We start from the raw sequence: 21985 nt of genomic DNA on the forward strand, positions 1-21985 counted from the left end.
AGTGTTACCCATTCACATATTCTTAGAAGAAATCTTACCTAAGAAGAAATATTGCCTAATCTTTTGTATATACTGCTGGAATTAGTTTGTCCCTATTCTCTGGCGATTTTGCCTTGATATTCATGTTAGATTTTGTTCTGCATATTCTTGGGATATCTTTGCTTGGCTTTAGTAGAATAATCCTATTCTCCAGAATGTGTAGGAAAATCCTTCCCTTGACACTCCCCAATCCCATATGCTTGAAGAGTCTGAGAAGGATTTGTTGAAAATATTGTATGGAAACATCACAACGTATGATACTCTGGATCTGGCTTATATAATGTAATATAATTTTGTTCAAGATGTTCTGTATCCTTAAATATGATAGCATATCATGTTTTCTGATGGATAAGAATTCAGTTGTGTGTGTATATATAAATCCATATATCAGGTTTGTATTATCAGTTTGTCCATTGAGGGCATTTAGGCTGATTTCATATTTTGGCTATGATACATAATAATTCAATGAACATGACTGTGCTGGTAGCTTTAGTATGACTTTGTAGTCTATTGGACAAATGCCCAGGAATGGAGTAGCTCTATCTTTAGTTTTTGAGGACCCTCCATACTGCTTTACAAAGTGGTTGAACAGGTTTCCCTTTTGGCCACATCCACAGAAGCATTTATTATTGTTAGTATTTTTTATAGTGGCCATATTTATTGGAGTGTGGTGGAGACTTAGTGTTGTTTTGATTTACATTTCCATTGTGGCCAGAGAAGTTGAACTTTTTTCATGTGTCTCTTGGTCATTTCTACTTCTTCTAAGAAGTCTCTATGTCATTAGCCCATTAGGTAGGTAGAATGTGCCTATGAATCTATAAGTAAATACAATGGTTTGTAAGCACAGGGTTACCCATGAATTAAGCCAAGTTTAAGAGACTCTATGGAGAGCACAAATAGTATAGTGCTTTGAAAAGTCTGATAAGTCAAAGCCCAACAAAGTAAGTACTAGGAAATGGGTACTTGCATGAGGGAAGGGTTGGGCTAAGGCCAGAGTGACAGAGGAATGAAAGGGGGAAAGCAGATGAACCCAGGCAATAGTTCATTGTCTATACCTCAGAGCTGAGAAACCCCAGGGCTTGGTGGACTGAAGGGGGTGAAGATGAAGTGATTACACAGATCAGGATGCCCAAACTGCTGTGCTCAACTGCAAAAAATATTCAACACATAACCTAAACATAAAGAACACTGAGGGATACGGTGGGCTGGGAGTGGTGGGTGAGAATATCTAAAGCAGTGACATTGGTCAAACTGCACTGGATGGGGACTGGGAGTTTGGCCTAGTGGTAGAGTGCTTGCCTAGCATGCATGAAGACCCTGGTTTGATTCCTCAGTACCACATACACAGACAAAGCTGGAAATGGTGGTATGGCTCAAGTGGAAGAGCTCTAGCCTTGAGAAAGCCCAAAGATAGTGCTTAGACCCTGAGTTCAAGGCCTGGACTGGCAAATAAAACTAAAATGTACTGTATGCACCAACTCATTAGTTGAGTGGCACTTCCTTTATACAATGACTGAAAGATAAGAAAAACCCCCAGAACATGCGGGATGGAATTTCTCCCGCACCCAGCAGGATTTATCTTCCCATCCTCTTCACATTGTCCTCCCATTTCATTTTTCTTCCCATTTCCTTTTCTTTACGCTTCTGTCCAGATTTTGCACTTGTGCATTCCATTTTCATTTTCTTGGGCCCAATATCTTCTCCTGTGCTGATATCTTTAATTCAATGTCCAGTCTAGATTGTGATTTGGATATCATGTAATTCTGGATCATAGTGTGGAACATGGGACAGTATCACACTTCAGACACCAGCAAAGTATTATCTTCCAATACCATCTACCTGGGTGGGAATAGACACTTAGAAGTGGGTACAAGGAATTAGAGCTCAAAACCTCAATTCACCAACACAGTCAGTCTCTATGTTCCTCCTGTAGATCTTGGATCACTCTGCAAAGAGGGAACTTCTCAGCAAATTTAGATGTCCGGTCATCCATTTGTGATCCTTCCTATTGATCTGTGCTCCTGCCCCGCTGACCTCACAGGTGATCAATTGTGGACTCTCTTCCCATTCCATGGTCCTTGCTATGGTTCAACCAAGTTATCCTCTCTACAACTTACCCAGAAACTTAACCCCCAATCTAACAGTGTTGCAAGATGTGTAGAGAGGGCTCTGTTCTGCTAAATAACGACATAGAGATTAAATGGTTTGTGGGAGCATGGAAGGCTTAAAACCATGTGAGGACACAACACTATGTTTCTGCATCCATGGTAAGCTGTGAAGATGTAGTAATAAGGCCCTTACCAGACACCAGCTGAGAGCACCTTGATTTCTCTTGGACTTCACAGGCTCAAAATTAAGAAAACAGATCTCTAGTCTTCATCAACTACTCAGTCTTTGCTGTTGCTATAGCAGCCCAACTTAAACTAAGACAATATCTGATCTCTCTCCTTGATGAAATACTCCAAATGGAGGGCAAGACCTAGCTTCACAAATCCTCCTCATTTCCCCACCACAGCAGTCACTCAGCACAACACAGAAGAGGGAGAGGTAAAGCCAGAAAGCTAAAATGTTTTTTTTCCACAGCAATTCCCACAGGTGGCAAGGTAGCAGTGACTGATAGATTGACCTGGAAGATTTGCAGAGTGCAGTTTGGTGTCCCCGATATCACAACCTCTATGAAGTCTCTTCTACACAGCAATCATTATGCCCATAGCCATGCACTGAGTAAGGATTCCACAATGCTTTATTTTGCCGGTATTGGTCTTGAACTCAGGGCTTCAAGCTCTCCTTCAGCTTTCTTGCACAAGGATCCTGCTCTAAACTTCAGTCATATGTGCAGTCTATGGTCTCTGTTTCTTTCCCCATTTCAGTCTCTTGGTTTGATGGTTAAGTGAAGATGAGATCTTCTGGACTCTTCTTCTACCCTAACAGGCTTAGACCGTCAATCTTCCACATCTAAGCCTCCTGACTAGCTGGGACTACAGGCGTGAACCACCAATGCCCAGCTTCAACATGTTTTATGAGGTCTTCCCTGGTCCTTTAAGGTATTTATTGCGCATCAGGTCAGTGTGTTCTCAGTCATGACAGAATGACAGAGGGGGACTGGGTAAGGGTGCCAGCTATGATGGAAGCAAGCCTTAGGTTGTCTGTCAGTTTGGACTATTGCAGGATGTGAGACCTTGGCACGGTTCCTAACTGGAAACTGATACTGTTGCCAAAATGATGTGTCTCTGGAAGAAGGAAATGAGCTAAGGTGTGTGCACACAGAGAATAATGTTGAACACCCATTAAATAATCAGCCACCTGCGATGTCAGGATGCCTCCTCTTAACGACAGCCGGCCTTGCCGTACATATAGACACACGTACACATACCTACACTTACATGCAGGCATACCTACACACATTCATATGCAACACATTCTGCCCAGATGTTGCGAGCTAGTCCTGGCAAGGCTGGTTTAACTTTTCATCCCTGATGAGATGCCAAGTCCTGAATGTGAGAAACTCACCTGCTTTTTAGCCAGTTCCGGTGGAAGGAAACAAGAGGATGCAGGCAGCAGAGCAGCACTGGCGCTTCCCTAAAAGGACTGACACAGAGAAGAATGTGTTTTCAGCCCAGAGGAACAGCACAGTCCCTGGATGGGAACATATCATGGGATTCTGTAGAGGAAAAAAAAATGTAGATTTTATCAGTCAGGCCTCCTGAACTAAAAAGACTCGTGTCTAAATTCCAAGTTGCCTTGGCAAGAACTCAATGATGCTCTGGTTCTCAGGAAGCAGGCATACAACTGCTCTTTCAGGTTTACCCTCAGGGCACCAGGCCACAAGGGACGGCCTTTGGAGATCTCAGCCAGGACATCAGTTCCAAGCTTCAGGGCTCCTACTGGGGCAAGTTGACTCTGCTTTCAGTCTCCTGTGGGCAGGAGGGCACCCTGACACCCTCGCCGGCTGCCTGCTCTCAGAGCTGCTCCAACAGTGCTAGAGTAAGTTCTCTTCCTGTTCCCCACTCACTCTGCTCCCCATACTGAGTGCCTGCCTGCCTCTTGCATGCTCCTGTTCACTGGTCAGGGATTTCAAGGCAGTGATCTCAGATCCCACAAGAAACAAACCACTATGGATTCACAAACCTCAATTCTAACGGTAATTTCCTTTCATGTGCACGTTTATTTGGTACTGGTGATGTTAAGAAAAAGTCCTGCGTGGAGAAGAACACTCAATCGTTAAGGAGCAGGAAGACATTTACTTACAGTTGGGTTATCATAGTCACAATACTTTACACAGACAATACAATGGTGACCCGCCAAGGTCCAAATCGACATCCCTTTCCCACACTTGTGTTCCGTGGCAGATTCTGGAAGCCAGACCTCAGTGTCACGTCCCGCCACTGCCAACTGACGGTGTTGTTCGTGGCTGGCAGTCAGTAAAATGGCACAGAAGCACATGGACATCGACAAGGCAGTCACACCACAGACACAGCGCATATCTTACTGGTACATGGTAGGGAGCAAAGATGGAAAGCCAGGCAGAGAAAGTGGCAGCATGGGATGAGGTGAGGACCACCAGTGTGCTGCCTCCCATGCCCCACAATGCCTCAGCACTGTCCTTACATGGCAGGCAGGAGAGCTGAGGGCCTTCCTGGGAGTGAATGAACTGTCATGCTGGCAGGATTCTGGTCAGCACAGGGTGAGGGAGTCTTATGAAGAAAGCTCAGTGGTGTCTAATAAGAGCTGCCCACAAAGCATGTCTGCCTCCCTTCAGTGTCTGTCCCATGAGGACCACCTTCTCACTTGTCTTTCAGCCACTGCTTGAGCAGCCTCTGGAACATCTTCTTGTTTTCCTGCTGTCTCTCCCGTTGGCACCTCTCTTCTGGTGGTGGTAGCTGCTGCTGCTGCTGCTGCTGCTGCTGCTGCTGTGTCTCCTCTGGCAGAGGGCCGGGATGGTTGGCGCCCATGCTAAGGGTCAAGCCACCGAAGCCCTGCACCAGTGACTCCCAGGTGGAAGAACTGGCGGTGGCATTTCTTTCTCCCGAGACCCCTGCACTCTGCGCATGGCTCTGGCAGTACCGACAATCACATCGGATCCGATTCTGGGCCCTGTCCTCTGCAGAGGGCCCGGTGTTCCTTTCCACTGCATAGGGGGCCATGTGGTCACGGTGCCTGCGTCTCACGTGGCCTGGGGACCCCTTCTTCTTCTGAGATAGCCCCAGCCTCTCCAAGCGCCTTTGCCGCAGCACACTCTTCTCCCTGTAATGCTGCTGATCCAGCCCCTCGGGCAGAGGGGGAGCGCTACTGGGGCCAGCACCAGCGTTCAGCTCACTGAAGCTCATCATTAGCTGTTGCGAGGAGCAAGGCTCTGAGAGCATCACCAGCTCCTTGGAGGTGGCAGTAATGGTCAGCCGCGGAGACCCGGAACTCAGTGGTGCATTCCATTTCTCCGGTGGATCCATGGGGGCTGGTCTGAGCTGGGAGCACTACTCGGTCCTGGTGTGGAAAGGGTGATGAACTGGGAGGATTTGCAGGAAGCCGGAGGAGGCTAGAGGGCTCGGGCTGCCCGTAGAGGCCACGCTGAAAGAAGGGGAGGAAGGAGAAGAAAAGAGTCCATGGTTATTCATTTTACTTTACATTCGTGTCCCTCCTTTCCTAGGTGTCACACCAACCTCCTAGGCTTCTTCTGGAGATTATATGCTAATATATATCCAGCGCTCAGGGGGTAAATTGCGTGACATATGGGTTTTATTAAATGCACTATTTATTGCAATTACAACCATGCAGAATATTTAAACATTAATTAAGTGAAGTATCATAGACACAGCCCAAATAATATAATCTTTAGAAAGAAGCAATCTATCACTGGGAGTTTTGCCTAATGTTGGGTTGCTTGCCTCACTTGTATGAATTCCTGAGTTTGATTCCTTAGTACCAAATACATAGAAAAAGCCAGATGTGGTGCTGTGGTCCAAGTGATAGAGCTCTAGCCTTGAAACCACCCAAAAACGGTGCTCACACCCTGAGTGAAAATCCTAGGTATGGCAGGAAAAAAAGAAAGAATATCTATCTTATAGACAGGAGTTTGGCCTAATGGGTTTGATACTTGCATAGCATGCACAAAGTCCCAGGTTCTATTCCTCAGTACCACACACACATACACACACACACACACACACACACACACACACACACACACCCCACACACACAGAAATCCAGAAGCATTGCTGTGGCTCAAGTGGCAGAGCTCTCACCTTGAGCACAAAGTGTCCAAAGACAGTGCCCAGGACCTGACCTCAAGCCCCAGTACTGGCACAAAAAAAGGAAAGAAAGAAAAAAAAGAAAGAAAGAAAGAAAGAAAGAAAGAAAGAAAGAAAGAAAGAAAGAAAGAAAGAAAGAAAGAGAAACACATAGATACATAAAGAAAGACATAGAGAAAGAAAGAAAGATGAGAGATAGATGAAAACTTTGAAAGGGATGACATTGATAAGGATAACTATTTATAAACTATTTTTGTTTCAATACAAACTCCTTTGTATAACTACTCAAATATAATTTTAAAAATAGCCCTGTTCTGGTGGCTCATGTCTATAATCCTAGCTAGTCAGGAGACTGAGATCTGAGGATCAGAGTTCAATGCCTGCCCAGGCACAAAATTCCATGAGGTTCTTCTATCCAATTAACCACCAGAGAACTGGAAGTGGCGCTGTGACTCAAAGTGGTAGAGCACTAGCTTTGAGCAAAAGAACTCAGAGACGGTGCCCTAGAGTTCAAGCCACAAAACTGACCAAAAAAAAAAAAAAATTATAAAAATACTGAAATGGGCTGGGAGTTTGGCCTAGTGGTAGAGTGTTTGCCTAGCATGCACGAAGACCCAAATTCGATTCTTCGGTACCACATACATAGAAAAAGGCTGGAAGTGGTGCTGTGGCTCAAGTGATAGAGCACTAGCCTTGAGGAAAACCCAAAGACAGTGGTCAGGCCCTGAGTTTAGTCATCAAGCCTGGCAAAATAATAATAATAATAAAATAAAAATACTGAAATCCTGTGTTTCCTCGTAGGCCATTCATAACAATAACAAGCAATAAGGGGCTAACATGTGCTCTTTTCCTAAGTATTCCTAAACGTGTATGCAATAAATATTATTAAATTGTAAGTATGTATATCATGATGTCACTCCCTTGAGAATTTTTTTTCCTTCATGAGCACTGGCTTTACACTTATTAAAAGGGCTCTTCCTCCTTATGGAAATCACCTCAAAATTCTCACAATGTTTAAATAATAATTTATTGTACTAAAGAAGAGCAAAATTCAAGAGTTCTCAAACATTGTTTCTTTTCATTGGTCAATATTTTTTTATAAACCTGAAACAGTACTGACCAGGTTTGGTGAGAATGGAGAAAAGAGAAAAGTATAAAACAAGTTTCCACTAGCAAAAATAGAAGTATGGATTTACCCCAGATACTGAAGAATCTGACTCTAAAATCAGGTCTACATGAATACATTCAAAACCTTGGTGTGTTGCATCCATTACTGGAGAATCATTAGCTATTGGGTTTCACTTGGTGTAAACAGTGTACACAGTGCTATGTCATTTACAGAAACTGAACTAGTAGTTACAAACCTTTTCCCCAAATCAGCAGACCCCTGACAAATAACATTCTAATTTTTATATCTATCAGTTTTACCATGGTGAACACCTATAATTTGGAATAAGGCATCAATATAGTCTGAGTCTTTTTGTAACTTGCTTATTTCACTTGGTATAATTGCTCAAGGTTCATCAAAATATAATGGCAGTTTAAAGATAAGCAATAATTCATTTGTTTGTATATGTGTACAGATGGATATAAATTTTATCAACTAACCCATCAGAGGACATTTAGAGAATTTTAACCTCTTAGTATTTGTGACTAATGACATTATAAAGTGGGAATGTGCCAAACACCAGTAGCTCATGCCTCTAATTCTAGCTACTCAGGAGGCTGAGATCTGAGGATTGTGATTCAATGCCAGTCTGGAAGAAAAATCTATGAGGTTATTATCTCCAATTAAGTATAATAAAATGAAAAACTAGCCAAAAGCAGAGCTGTTGGCTCAAGTGCTAAAGCACTAGCCTTGAGCAAAAAAGTACAATGATATAGCTTAAACCCTGAGCCCAAGCCTCAGGACAAGCATGAAATAGAAAAGAAAGTGAGATTGTAAGTATTAAACATGATTTCTGTGTCAGCCTGGTGAGTTTCACTGGCAAGTTCTACTAGATATAAAATGAAGAAATCATACTCTTTCTTCACAATTCCTTTTAGAATAGAAAGTACAGGGAACATTTCCAAATGTGTTCATGAGTCTAGCACTGCAATAATATCAGGAAAACTACAGATAGATAGCCTGTCATGACGTAAGAAGAAAATTCTTTAAGAAAAGCAACAGTTCTATGCCAGCAATTTCTGTGTGAAAACAAACAAACCATGGTGAAGTGGGTTTTCTGCAAGGAATGCCAACATGTTTCTCTCACAAAGTCACAAATCCTGTCAATATACTACTCCACAGATTGTGAGGTCAGAGGAAAGAGGAATGATAACATCAGATTCAGATATGCAAAAAAATCATTTGGTAAGTTTCAAAATCCACTGATGATGATAAAAAGTTTAACTCACTAGGAATGGAAGTCTATTTTCAGAACCAGTCTAAGGGCATGTTCAAAACAACATAATATTGATGTCCTACTTAATAGTCTAGTACTGATTGTTTTCTCCAATAGGCTGAGAACAGGCAAGTGCAGCTTTTCCTACTGTGACTAACCTCATGTTGGACATTTTAAACAGTGCAGCAATGCCAGAAAAGAAAGCAACATGCCAAAGAGAAAAGTAGAAATAAAACTGCCCCTTCTTACAAATTCTATGACTGGTCACATGGAATACACAATGGGCCTCTATCCAAATTCCTGGAACTAATAAGTGAGTTCAGAAATGAAAGAACACAGAAGATCAAATCATGTACCCTACTGGTGCTCTCCAGCATTTGGGAGGCTGAGTCAGGAAGATTCAGATTTGGAGGCCAGCTTGGGGAACACTGTGAGTTCTAAGCCAATCAAGGATAAATAGGGAGATCCTGTCTCAAATTCAAGAAAACAAAGAAAGTAACTATAGTATTTTCTCAAAATAAGTTTCGAGTTACTATAGCACATACTAAGTATTATAGTAATAAAATACTGGTTACTGTATTAAATATACAATAATAGCAAATTTGTTTTTTCATATATTTTTATTGTAATTAATAGAAGGGTTACATTATATTCACCAGATAGAAGGTGCATTACTGCACATATATTGATACCCTTTCTCATGTCTTGGTCCCCATTTCCCTCCCCCTACCCCGCCCCTCATCTTTTCTCCCCTCCCTATCTGACTTCAAATAACCAAATATGCACATATCCAATATATCAGATAACAAGGTGAGAAAACCAATATGAGAAACAATATGAGAAAACCAAGGGACAGCAAAAGAGATGAGAGATAACATAGTACATTAAGGACAACAATCATTCATTATATGGCTTTTGTTTCGATATCCTGGAGGTTCTTTCATTTAGAGTCATACTATATGACCTTATGTATTTAGGTTTTGCTCTATTGCAGATCTCTGCTAGGGGACCCCAAGGTTTCTACTGATTATGACAAATGAGGGAAACCATTGAGCCTATGTTCCTTTGAGTCTGGCTTACTTCACTTCATATGATTTTTTCTAAGTCTTTCCATTTCCTTACAAATGGGGCAATGTCGTTCTTTCTGACAACAGCATAGAACTCCATTGTGTATAAATACCACATCTTGTTGATCCACTCATCAACTGGGGGGCATCTAGGTTGGTTCTATATCTTTGCTATGGTAAATTGTGCTGCAATAAACATCATTGTGCTAGTGGATTTAGTATGTCTTTATTTCTGGACGATTGGGTAAATGCCAAGTAGTGGAATTGCTGGGTCATAGGGGAGCTCTGTGTTTAGTCTTTTGAGGAACTGCCATACTGGTTTCTATAGTGTTTGAATGACTTTGGACTCCCACTAACAGTGTAGTAGTGATCCCTCCTGACCACATCCCCTCCAGCATCTGTTGTTATTAAATTTCTTGATCCTGGCCATTCTAACTGGAGTGAGGTGGAATCTTAGAGTTGTTTTGATTTAGCAAATTTATTTTATTTTATAATTTTATCATTTATTTATTTTTCCAATCCTGGGGCTAGAACCCAGGGCCTGGGCACTGTCCTTGGGCTTTCTTAAGGCTAGTGTTCTACCACTTGAGCAATGGCACCACTTCTGGCTTTTTCTGTACTGAAGAATTGAATTTGGTACTGAAGAATTGAACCTAGGGCTTCATGCTTTCTAGGCAAGCACACTACAATTAGGCCATGCTCCTGGCCCCTAAATTTATTTTACTTTTTTGTCAGTCATAGGTCTTGAATTCAGGGCTTGAGCACTGACCCTGAGCTCTATCACTTTGAACTACATCTCTACTTCTGGTTTTCTGGTGGTTAATTACAGATAAATCTTACAAACTTTCCTGCTGGGGCTGCTTCTGAACCACTGTCTTCAGACCTCAGCCTCCTGAGTAGCTAGGATTAGAGACCTGAGCCTCCAGAGCCCAGAAGATACTCATAATTTTCTTGATAGTGCCAAGTGATAGATATCTATTGTTCCAATTAATCTCAAGAAGCTGGAAGTATTTGGCTCCAGAGGTAGAGCCAGCCTTGGGCACAAAGCCTCAGGGACTGCTCCCAGGTCCTCAGATGAAACCTCAGGACTAGAAACAAAAAAAGGTTCAGAATAAGATGGAGTTAAGAAAAAAATTTTTTAAAAAAGTGCACACTCAGAAAAATGTTTATGAATCACAGACTTGTCAAATAACCATAATATAGGAAGTACATGCAAAACTTAATAATATCAGGCCGGGAGTGTGGCCTAGTGGTAGAGGTCTTACCTACATGCATGAAGCCCTAGGTTCAATTCCCTGGTGTCACATACATAGAAAGAGCCAGAAGTAGTGTGGTGGCTCAAGTAGTAGATCACTAGCCTGGAGAAAGCCCAAGGACAGTGATGTGGCACTGAGTTCAAGCCCCAGGATTAGCAAAACAAAAAAAAACTCAAAAAACTTAATAGTATCCAGAATTGGATACCTATAATCCTACCTACTCAGGAAGAGTAGATCTGAGTATCACAATTTAATGACAGTCCAGGCAGAGAAGTCCATGAAACTCTTACTTCCAACTAAACAGTAAAATGCCAGAAGGAGAGATATGGCTCAAGTGTTAGAACACCAGCTTTGAGCGAAAAAGCCAAGCAAAAGTGATATACCCTGAGTTTACCACCGCCCCGAGTACTGTCACACACACACACACACACACACACACACACACACACACACACACACACACCATGCACACATATAAAACTTTTCTTTGTCGGTCATGCGACTTAAACTCTGCGTATGGGCATTGTCCCTGACCTCTTCAGCTCAAGATACCACCTTACATCTTGAGCCACAGCGCCACTTCCAGTTCTCTGGCGATTAATTGGATTAATTGCAGATAAGAGTCTTTTGGACTTTTTACTGCCTTGGCTGTCTTTGAATGGAGATTCTCAGATCTCAGCCTCCTGAGAAGCTAGGATTACAGGCGTGAGACACCCCGCCCGCCCGGCTCTTACAATAAAGTTTTACAGCTGGTCAAGGTTGCTCATGCCTGTAATCCTAGCTATTCAAGAGACTGAGATCTGAGGATCAAGGTTCAAAACCAGCCCAGGCATAAAAGAACCTGGGACTCTTATATCCAATTGACCTCTAGAAAACAGGAAGTGGGGTTTGGTTCAAGGGTAGGGAGGTAACCTTGAGCTGAGGAGCTTAGGGACACCACCCAGGCCAAGTTCAAGCCCCATGACCTACCAAGAAAACAAAAACTTAGTAGTAAGGAAAAAACAACACAAAGTTAGAAAATGGCATTATAAATGTGATCATATGGCACAATGTTCAACTTCATAAACAATTCTGGACATGAACACTGAAAAGGTGATGATGCCCTAACTCACCTGCATGAATGAGGGAAATTAAAAGTACTGGAAATAGGGCCTGGAATTTGGCCTAGTGGTAGAGTGCTTGCCTAGCATGCACGAAGAACCGGGTTTGATTCCTCGGTACCACATACATAGAAAAAAAAAAAGCCAGAAGTGGTGCTGAGGCTCAAGTGGTAGAGCCCTATCCTTGAGAAAGTCCAAGGACAGTGCTCAGGCCCTGAGTTCAAGCCCAGAACTGGCAAAAAAAAGTACTGGAAATACCAAGGACTTGAACATTCCAAGCAACTTTGCTAATGAGCAAACAAAATAGCACAGTCTATAGCTGAGTGCTAGTGGCTCACTACTGTAATCCTGGATACTCAGAAGGCTGATATCTGAGGATCAGCCTAGGCAAGGAAGTCTGAGACTCTCTTTTCTTCCAGTTCTGGGCTTGGGTTCTGGAAATGAACACTGTACTTGGGTTTTCTCAAGGCTAGAGCTCTACCACTTGAGCCACAGCACCACATTTTTCTATGAATGTGGTACCGAGGAATCGAACCCTGTCTTTGTGCATGCTAGGCAAGCACTCTACCAAGGCCAAACTCCCAGCCCAAGTCTGAAGACTCATCTCCAGTTGACCAGGAAAGAGCCGGGGGTTGAGGTGTATTCAGTGGTAAAACACCAGCATTGAGTGAATAAGCTAGCACAGTCTGATTGAAAATCTATAAGTATGCCTAGCTACTCAGGAGCCTGATCCTAGCTACTCAGAAGCCTGATATCTGAGGATCATGGTTCAAAACCAGCCCAGGTACTAACGACTGTGATACTCTTATCTCCAATTAATCACCAGAAAAACAGAAGTGGTGCTGTGGCTCAATGTGATAGAGCACTAGTTCTGAGCTGAAGAGCTCAAGGAGAGTTCCCAGGCACCAGAGTTCAAGCCCTACAACTGAAAAAGAGATAGAGATAGAGAGATAAAGAGAGGGGGGGGAAGAAGGATAGAAAGAAAGAAAAGAGGAAGAGAGGGAGAGAGGATAGGAGGGAGGGAGAGATCACAAGTGGCTGCCACTTTAATAAGAGCACCTCTCCATCATAACAAATCTTAGAATAATTTTTTAAAAGCACTGGGCATTAAATTGATACTTTACAGCAGCAATGAAGCATCTATTCATTCAGAAAACCTGGCAACCAAGAATTTGCTTGCTGGTTTGATACACACTGAGGACTCAGAAATATTTATTACTTAAATATTGGGCTAGGAAACAGAACAATGCTAAAATCTCCCAAATCATGTTGTTTAACCATACATATATGCAAACAACAAGCATACATCACAGAATGACAGTCTCTTCACATTTCAGTCATTGGAAGCTGTTTCCAACAAGCTTGTCCAATTACATCCTGATGCCAACAGCATGTCCCATAAATACTTACGAGAGAAACATCTGGAACATGATCTTAACCCAATTATCTCCCAACCTATAGTCACATGTAAGAGGGCTCAAACTTTCAGCATCCTACTTCTTCATTTACAATACCAATTCTCACATAAAGAAAATAATTCTCACCAGGACCTTTTTATGAAGAAATACTGAGGTTTTAGAAACGTTTACTTCACACTGACCGGCTTTTAGTCAATCTTTCCTGTCTGTTCCTTGTAGGAGTGAAGTTTTCCAGAAGGCTCTATGTACTCTGCATCAAGATCCAATATAGAATTCTGTATCTCCCATGGGCATGATACAGTTTGTCTGTCCTATCTCCGTGGGCACCACAAGGGTCTGGAACCACATGAGAGGTTACTCGGGATCCTGTCCAGAGGGGTTAAGGGTAATGAGGCCTCAAGAAGCTCTCTGTTTGGGGACAGGGGAAGAGCTGAGGCAATAAACGTGACTTCCATTCCTTCATCATTTTACTGACCCCAGTCCTTCAAGAATCTCTAGGCCCAGAGGGCTAAAGACCTTGTGTTAAATTTTTGCTTAGAACACTTAGGCCTCGAGTGTCCTTCCACCCCATTTCAAGGCAGCTTCTGAAGACAGGGGGAAGACCACTGCACGTGTGGGAACCCACAGAGCTTATTGGTCAGAGCTGAAGTTGGGATGTGCTCTCCCTGGGTCTATTGTGGGCAGTTTCATGTGTTAGACTGTGCAGTCTAGGGTGCCTTGGTGGTGCAGCGCTAGTGCAGATGCTGCTGTGAAGGTATCTGTGGGAATGAGGACTTATTCCAACCATCAGACTTGAAGGAAAGCACGTGAGTGGGCTTCTTCCAGTCAGCTGGTGGCCTCAAGAGCAGAGACTGAAGCTTCTCAGGGGAGAGCAGTTTCAGCCTCAAGACTGCAACACAGAATCTCTGCTCGAGTTTCAGCATGCTGGCCCTCTTCCAGATCTCACACTCAAAAATGCACTGACCACTCTCAGTGGTGTGACCTGCTCTCTGGCTTTTGGATCTGTCATCACTCACATCCCCATGGAGAAAATGCTTTGAAATAAATAAGTCTATACATGGATCAATGTAGCTAGCATAGATACCTGGATCTGTGAAAATCCTACTGCTTTGTTTAATCTGGAGAGCCTTGATTAATATACCCACAAACATGATATCCTATCTCAGTCCCAAAACATTGAGTGAGCTGTGCTACTATCAAGTGCCAGCTGATAAGGATGAAAGGATTATGATGACAGGAAACAGTTTTCATTTATGCAGTGCCTCCCATGTAGTCTGAAATATAAAGGCATTGTTTTACACCCATTTCTTTGTCTCATGTGGGTCTCCTGACCAATCTCTAAAACAGACAGAGCCACTGTCCTTTCAAAAATGGGGCAGTAGAATGTTGTAAAGATAGACAGACTTCAGTGGTAAGGCCTAGGCTGGAATCTGGTAAGAAAAAAAGCTGTTAAATCTGGAGAGGATGCAATAGACTTAAGTAAAGTTGGTAGGAGACAGGTCTTAGGAAAATGGCCATAAAAAGTAACAGAGAAATCACATTTCTATGATCTGACCTAGGGCATAACCCAACCCAAAACTTAGTCTAACATAATGAAAGAGCTAGAACTGAACTGGAAAAGATCCAAAAAGTATTAAGATGAGGTTCAGTTCTGGAGAGGACCCCCAGAAAGAGACGGCCAGTATTGTGATGACGTATCATCCTGGAAGGGCTGAAAGAGGGCAGAGAGAAAAAGGCCTGACCAGTGACGTCTAATGAGGCCTCAATGTCTTTCCCTCTATGAAGTGCAATATTGCCCTCCCTCCAAAGTACCCTATGGCAGTGTCATCAGATGAAGCCATAGGAAACTTGCCAGGCTCCTTGGTACTTTCCCCGAAATGCCCATTATATCCTCCTAAGTAAGACCTTATGAGTTAAGGATTCCTACTATTATTTATTGTTACTAATAGCAAATGCATTTTTAAATAGGTCAATTATTTCCTCAAGATGATCCAAGTGCACATGACAGAACCAGGGAAGAGGGGTGTTTGTGTGAAATAACAGCAAGTGTCCTTAACCACTATACTATACTGCTCTCCCACAAATAAATCCAAACTTCTACAATGTTCAGTATATAAGAAGTTCTGCTTCTCACTATAAATTAAGAGAAGCCCCCTCAATCAGGCCTATTCAGAAAGGCCATTCACTATCATACAATACAGTCAAGGGTGAACCCCTGGTATCTTGAAGAGCCTTGGATCTTTTCTGTTCCAGTAAATCTAGGAATGGTATCCACAAGTGGAAATGTCTGTGTACAGGAAGGCATTTTCTTTACTTTGTCAACCACAGGCCTGAATTCAGTTTAATTTTTGTTGTTTAGTTTTATCTGTCATGGGAATTGAATTTTGGGCCTGGGCACTGTCCCTGACCTCTTCAACTCAAGGCTAATGCTCTACCACTTGAGCCACAGCACCACTTTCAGTTTTCTGGTGGTTAATTGGAGATAAGAGTCTCAAGAACATTCGAGCACAGACTGGCTTTGAACTGCAATCCTCAGATCTTATCCTCCTGAGTAGCTAGGATTACAGGCATGAGCCACCAGCACCTGGCTTGTCCCTTAGGTTTATGTTCAAGGCTCGCACTCTACTAGTTTGATCTACAAAGCTCCTTTCGGTTTTCTGACTGTTAATTGGAGATTAGAATCTCATGGACTTTCCTGCCTGGGCTGGCTTTGAACTGCATTCCTCAGATCTCAGCATCCTGAGTAACTAGGAATATAGGCTTGAGCCACTGGCACCCAGCGAGGAAGACATCTTCTATTCCTGCCTCTTTCCAATGAGCAAATATCACACAAATCCCCAGAAGACCTTCTGTTCCTTTCACCTGGGTCTATGCTGGGTCACTTCCCATTCCTCAGTTCGTTGGGAGCCAGTGGAGTGTATGAGCACCCTCACCTTAGATAAAACATTCTAGAATAAGAGGGTTCCTTGCAAGCCTTCATTTTTGGGGTGTGGTTATGGGATTTGAATTCAGGGCCTAGGTGCTGTCCCTGAGCTCTTTTGCTCAAGATTGATTTCTGAACAGGAACCCCACAAGGAGACAACCAGTATTGTGGTAAAAGGTCATCCCAGCACTATTTCTGAGTTCTTTTGCTCAAGGCTAGTGCTTTACCACTTTGAGCGGCAGTGCCACTTCCAGTTTTTGAGTGGTTAATAGTATATAAGAGTCTCACGGGGACATTTCTGTTTCGGCTAGCTTCGCATTGTGATCCTCAGATCAGTCTCTGGAGTAGCTAAGATTACACCATTGCCACTAGTGCCTGGTTAGACTTTCAATATTCATCCATCCTTCAGGATTTAACTTACATAGCACTCCTTCCACGAGGTCTTCTCTGATCTCATTCCCAAATCATGGACTTTGAGCCTGAATTAGAGCTCCTATAGCATTCTGTTCTTGCTCCTCTTTATTAGGAAATGTCCCTAAGATCACATGACTAGGAAGAAAAAGAGTTCCATCCTGGGTCCCCCGAATTTAGATGCCTGTGCCCCAGGTGGTAGGACACTGCCTCTCTGGATTCTCAGCCGTCTTGGAAGCTGAGCTAGGAAGCAATCAGAGGACAGACTTTAGAAAGTAAAGTCCTGGAGGCAAGAATTGTTCAAGTTACTGATACAGCAAATATTTCTATATCTTTCCCATTTCAGGATGTGTTCTCAATGCCTAGAAAGCTGTTAAACACTTCAAAAACCTGCTGGGCACTGGTGGCTCATAACTATAATCCTAGCTACTCAGAAGACTGAGATCTGAGTATCACTGGTCAAAGCCAGCCCAGGCAGGAAAGTCCATGAGATTCTTATCTCCAATTAACCACCAGGAAACTAGAAGTGGCACTGTGGCTCAAAATAGTAGAGTACTAGCCTTGAGCAAAAGACTCAGGAAAACAAAATCCTGCTGCAATTAGTGTGTGTTCTAGTGTAGTAAGGTGAAAGGAAATAGCTAAACAAGCACATATATGCTATGTCTAGGACACTATTAAGAACTCTATTGATTTTGAAATTCAAAACAATGGCACATACATTTTATAACTTTTCCTGATCATACAAAACATGCTTAGAAAAAGATTTTATTCCAGTTCAAAGGAACAAAATTTATTGAACAATATCTATTAAATATCAGGATGATATTTTTCCCAGAAATGGCCAAATCCCTACAGGTAAATGACAGACATCTGGGCAGGAGTTGCTCTGAACTTTCTATGCCTACCTTATGCAATGCCAGGTAAAAGAAGCCCAAGTTCCTCACCACTGCCTGGGTGTGCAAATGTGTTCTGCCCCTGGCACATAGGCATTGTATATTTTGATGTCCTAATGTATAATCTCTATCTCATTGGTCTAGAATTGGAAGGGCTCTTCTTATGAGCATCACTACAAAAGAACACTGATGTCAATAAACACCCAGAAATGCCCATTTCTGAGTTTTAAGGAAGGAAACAAAACCATGAGCCACTGATCACTGGTGTTTCATGCCTGTAATCATAGCTACTTAGGAGGCTGAAATCTGAGGACTGTGACTTGAACCCAACCATGGTAAGAAAGTCTGTCAGACTCTTATCTCCAATTAATCACTAAAAAGCTGCAAGTGGAGCTGTGGCTCACGTGGTAGTGTGTCAGCCCTGAGCAAAAAAAAAAAAAAAAAGAACCAGCTCAGGGTCAGTGCCCAGACTCTGAATTCAAGCCCTTGAACAGGCGCGCACGTGCACATACACACACGCAAGCACACAGCACGCACACATGCAAATACAGACACACAAAATAGCAGCACTGGGGCAAATAACTGACCATGGGGAGAGGGAGCAAAGAAGAGGGAGAGGAGTCAAAGCAGCAAGAGGAACACAAAGAGTCTCCTCTCACCAGAGGAGAGTCCACCTGGTCACCAGGGTCACTGGTTCTCATCATGGATCTTACTGATGGCCACCACAATGACATCTACACCTTTCAACTCCAAAACAAGATAACCTGAGGGGCGGGGTCTATTCATCCAACATGTCTTACTAAGGGCACACGTGTGCAGATGTCTGGTCACTAAGATATGCAATATAACCCTCTCCTGAGGACAGAGCTCAGTCTGAGGAACAAAAGGCTTTCCAACATACACAGCAAGTGGAGGAGTTGGGATCCACACTGATACTAGACACATGGGGGAACAGATTAGGGATAAAGCAATCAATTCTTTTCACTCTAAGTAAGCAAAATTCCAGCAGTGGAACCACCATGTCACTTCCTTCACAGTAAACTATTTCCAGGGGCTTTGAGTTTGGCCTAGGGGTAGAGTGCTTGCCTAGCAAGCACAAAGACCAGAGTTCGATTCCTCTGTACCACTTACATAGAAAAGCCAGAAGTGGTTGCTGTGGCTCAAGCGGTACAGTGCTGGCCTTGAGGTAAAGCCCAAGGACAGTGATCAGGCCCTGAGTTCATGCCCCAGGACTTGAAAAAAAAGTTTGTGTGTGTGTGCGTGCGTGCGTGCGTGCGTGCATGTGTGTGTGTGCGTGTGTGTACGTGCACATGTGCATGCACATGCATGTGTACATAAGCACTCATCCTCTGCCAAGGACCTACACCCCCAAACCCACCTGCATCCTAACGACAAACTGTTAGAGCAGATCAGTTTTGGAATATTCCACTAGTGGTGTCATAGTAGCATTCAAAATGTTTAGCGTAAAAAAAAATGTTTAGCATTTTGGAGCATTTTGGATTTTAGACTTTCACATTAGGGATACTCAAATTGGTATTTTTGCCCCCAATGTGCAGGTGAGGAAACTGAGAAACAGAGAGGTTCAGCCACTCCCTGAAGATCACAAAGCTAGTTCTAGACAGTGACCACTCACCTAGGTCTGTCTGTTAAAATACAAAGGTGTCCACACTATCAGTCTCTTCTAGCCACTGTTTTATGGTATTCATCCTATATTTGTGACTCTCCTTACTTTTGGGGGGGTCAGTTATGGGGCTTGACCTCAAGGCCTGGGCACTGTCACTGAACTTTTTGCTCAAAGCTAGGGCTCTATCATTTTGAGCAACAACATCACTTTCCGTTTTCTGGTGGTTAACTGGAGATTAGTATCTCATGGAATTCCCTGCCTGAGCTGGCTTTGAATCATGTTTCTCAGACCTTAGCCGGATGAGTAGCTAAGATTACAGTTGTAAGCCTGGTTCCCAGTTCTGCTTATCATTAAATTCTCACATCATCTGCTAAATATTGTACATAGCCTCCATTGAACACAGCACTATTACTTGGCAAATGTAACATACTTTGTACCCCAGATATGAAGCCCAGATTCTTTTTTTGCCAGTCCTGGGGCTTAAACTCAGGGCCTGAGCACTGTTCTTGGGCTTTCTCAAGGATAGTGCTCTACCACTTGAGCTACAGCACCACTTCTGGTTTTTTCTGTGTATATGGTACTGAGCAATCACACCCAGGTCTTTGTGCATGCTAGGCAAGCACGCTACCACTAGGCCAAACTCCTGGCACTCAGTGAAGCCCAGACTCTTGAGTTATTTCCCACTCACATGATAGACAAAGAAAGAAAACAGACCACTAAGTGTTAGTTATAAACCAACTATTTCACATAGCCTCAAGTACGATTTTCAGTGTAACGAAAGGCCAACTGAAAAGAGTAAAAACAGTCTTTACCAACAAAAAATGTCCACAAAGCATTATCTTTTTTTCTTTTTTTTGTCAGTCATGGGGCTTGAACTCTGTGCCTGAGTGCTGTCCCAGAGCTTTCAGCTCAGGGATAGCACTCAATCACTTTGAGCCACAACACCACCCACGTCTTGTTTTCTTGTGGTGAACTAGAAATAGGAGTCTCATGAACTTTTCTGCCCTGGCTGGCTTTGAACCACAATCCTCAGATCTCAGCCTCCTAGGTAGCTAGGATTACAGGTGTGAGACTCCAGCAACCAGCACAAAGCATTATCTTAAATGTAAAGATGGTCTAGGAAACAAAGAATGTTTTTTCTATGCCTCCACTAAGAGATAGCTGTTGAAATTCTGCTCATTAATATATAGCAATCTTTGACCAACTTTTTCTCTGTTGCTAGTACCAGAAGGATTACCCAAGCAAGGCCATCCACTTGCCCTTTAGTGTCAAAATTAAGAAAACAACCCTGACATACAGAGGTCAGCACATAAATCAGTATGTCGGATAAACATGTGTCAAACTAAAGAATCTGTAATGGGGAATTCTGTGAATAATTCTAATACCAAGTTCTGATTCTGCAGAAATTGAGTGCCCAGAACTGGCTGGACTCCAGTGAATAGGATGCCTCCTCTTCTGAGAATCAGACACTACAGTTTGCACATTGCAGCTTGCAGTTATTTGACTAAATTGCTGTATATAATGGCATGCTATCATCACAGGGGCTGGTAAAAATATACCCATTCCTAAGTCACTTCTTGACTCCTCAGCCTTTCACAGGTCCCAGAAATTTTCTCTGGTGTTTCCACTGGGAAAGGGTTCCTTGCTTCAAAACACTAATGATGTTTGTCTTCTATTAATTGGGTGGGAGATGACAGTGGGAAGAGGTAAGGCTAAGGAAAGAAGTTATCTGGGAACCTGTTGAACACTGATTTGAGCCCAGTGACATTTCAGCTGCTTAACCCGAGTCCCTAGGCTTATAAAGGACAATCCCCATCTTGAGCAAAAGAAATATGCCCCAAGTGGTCTGTCCAACCACTCTACTGACACTAGAAAGCTGAAATATCTGGGAGAAAACAAAGCAAAAAAAAAAACCCAAAATAACAAAAACCGTTAATCCACCCAAAAAGCGATCTTCACGCTACACCAAAGCACAATTGTGGTCCTGGGACTCAAATGTACACCTGGACTGTTTGAGGCAATTTTCTCACCGGCTCTTGGTAACGTCTTCTACTTTAATATAGCCTATTCTAGGAAAAATTAACACTTATTTTCTCCCCTTCTGTGTGTACACATCCACACCACTCTGACAATCTGTCTCTGCCTCCGTCCCCCTCTCTGTAATCTCCCACCCTCGGTTTCTACGTCTTTGGCTCTCTCTGTCTCTTCCTCTCCGTTTCGGGCTCTCTCTTCCTCCCTCCCGTCCTCCCTCTTTCTCTCTCTTTTTCTCTATGTTTCAGGTCCTTTTCTGGGTCTTTCTCTGAGTCCCTCTTCCACCCCCTTCTCGTTCTCAGTGTCTCTCGGGCTGTCTCACGCGCGTTCCTGCTCCGGAGCTCGTCGGGACGTCCAGTCCCCTGCGTGCCGCCTCTCCCGCTCAAGTCCCGAAAGCAGCGCTGCGCTGGGAAGCCAGGGGTTAAGAGCACCGAGACGAGCCGCGCTCCCGAGGCTAGAGAGGCTGCACGGGGAAGGGCGGGGCCTGCGCGCCCAGCCAGAGGCATCGCTGGGCGGGGCCTCCGCACAGATCTGGCCCTTGATTCGCTGCCGCTGCTCAGGTGTGGGAACCAGCGAGGTGGTTGCAGCCCATT

General features: G+C 43.3%; 1 protein-coding gene across 1 annotated transcript; it reads right to left on the reverse strand.

Annotated features, from left to right (window-relative positions):
* Nucleotides 1–4184: 4184 nt before the first annotated feature.
* Nucleotides 4185–21782, reverse strand: LOC150040869 (protein FAM156A/FAM156B-like). The gene is made up of 2 exons (XM_090325713.1): nt 21715–21782; nt 4185–5604 (listed from the first exon to the last, which is right to left on the reverse strand). Exon 2 carries the CDS (start codon nt 5484–5486, stop codon nt 4824–4826), a length of 663 nt encoding a protein of 220 aa, XP_090181839.1. The 5' UTR covers nt 5487–5604; nt 21715–21782; the 3' UTR covers nt 4185–4823.
* Between the last annotated feature and the right edge of the window lie 203 nt (nt 21783–21985).

The sequence above is a fragment of the Megascapheus bottae genome, chromosome X, assembly GCF_031878675.1.
Source record: "Megascapheus bottae isolate mThoBot1 chromosome X, mThoBot2.hap1, whole genome shotgun sequence".
NCBI classification, from domain to species: domain Eukaryota; kingdom Metazoa; phylum Chordata; class Mammalia; order Rodentia; family Geomyidae; genus Megascapheus; species Megascapheus bottae.

Excerpts from the sequence above, each read along its gene's own strand:
- LOC150040869 (XM_090325713.1), bottom strand. The coding sequence starts at position 5,486 with ATGGATCCACCGGAGAAATGGAATGCACCACTGAGTTCCGGGTCTCCG.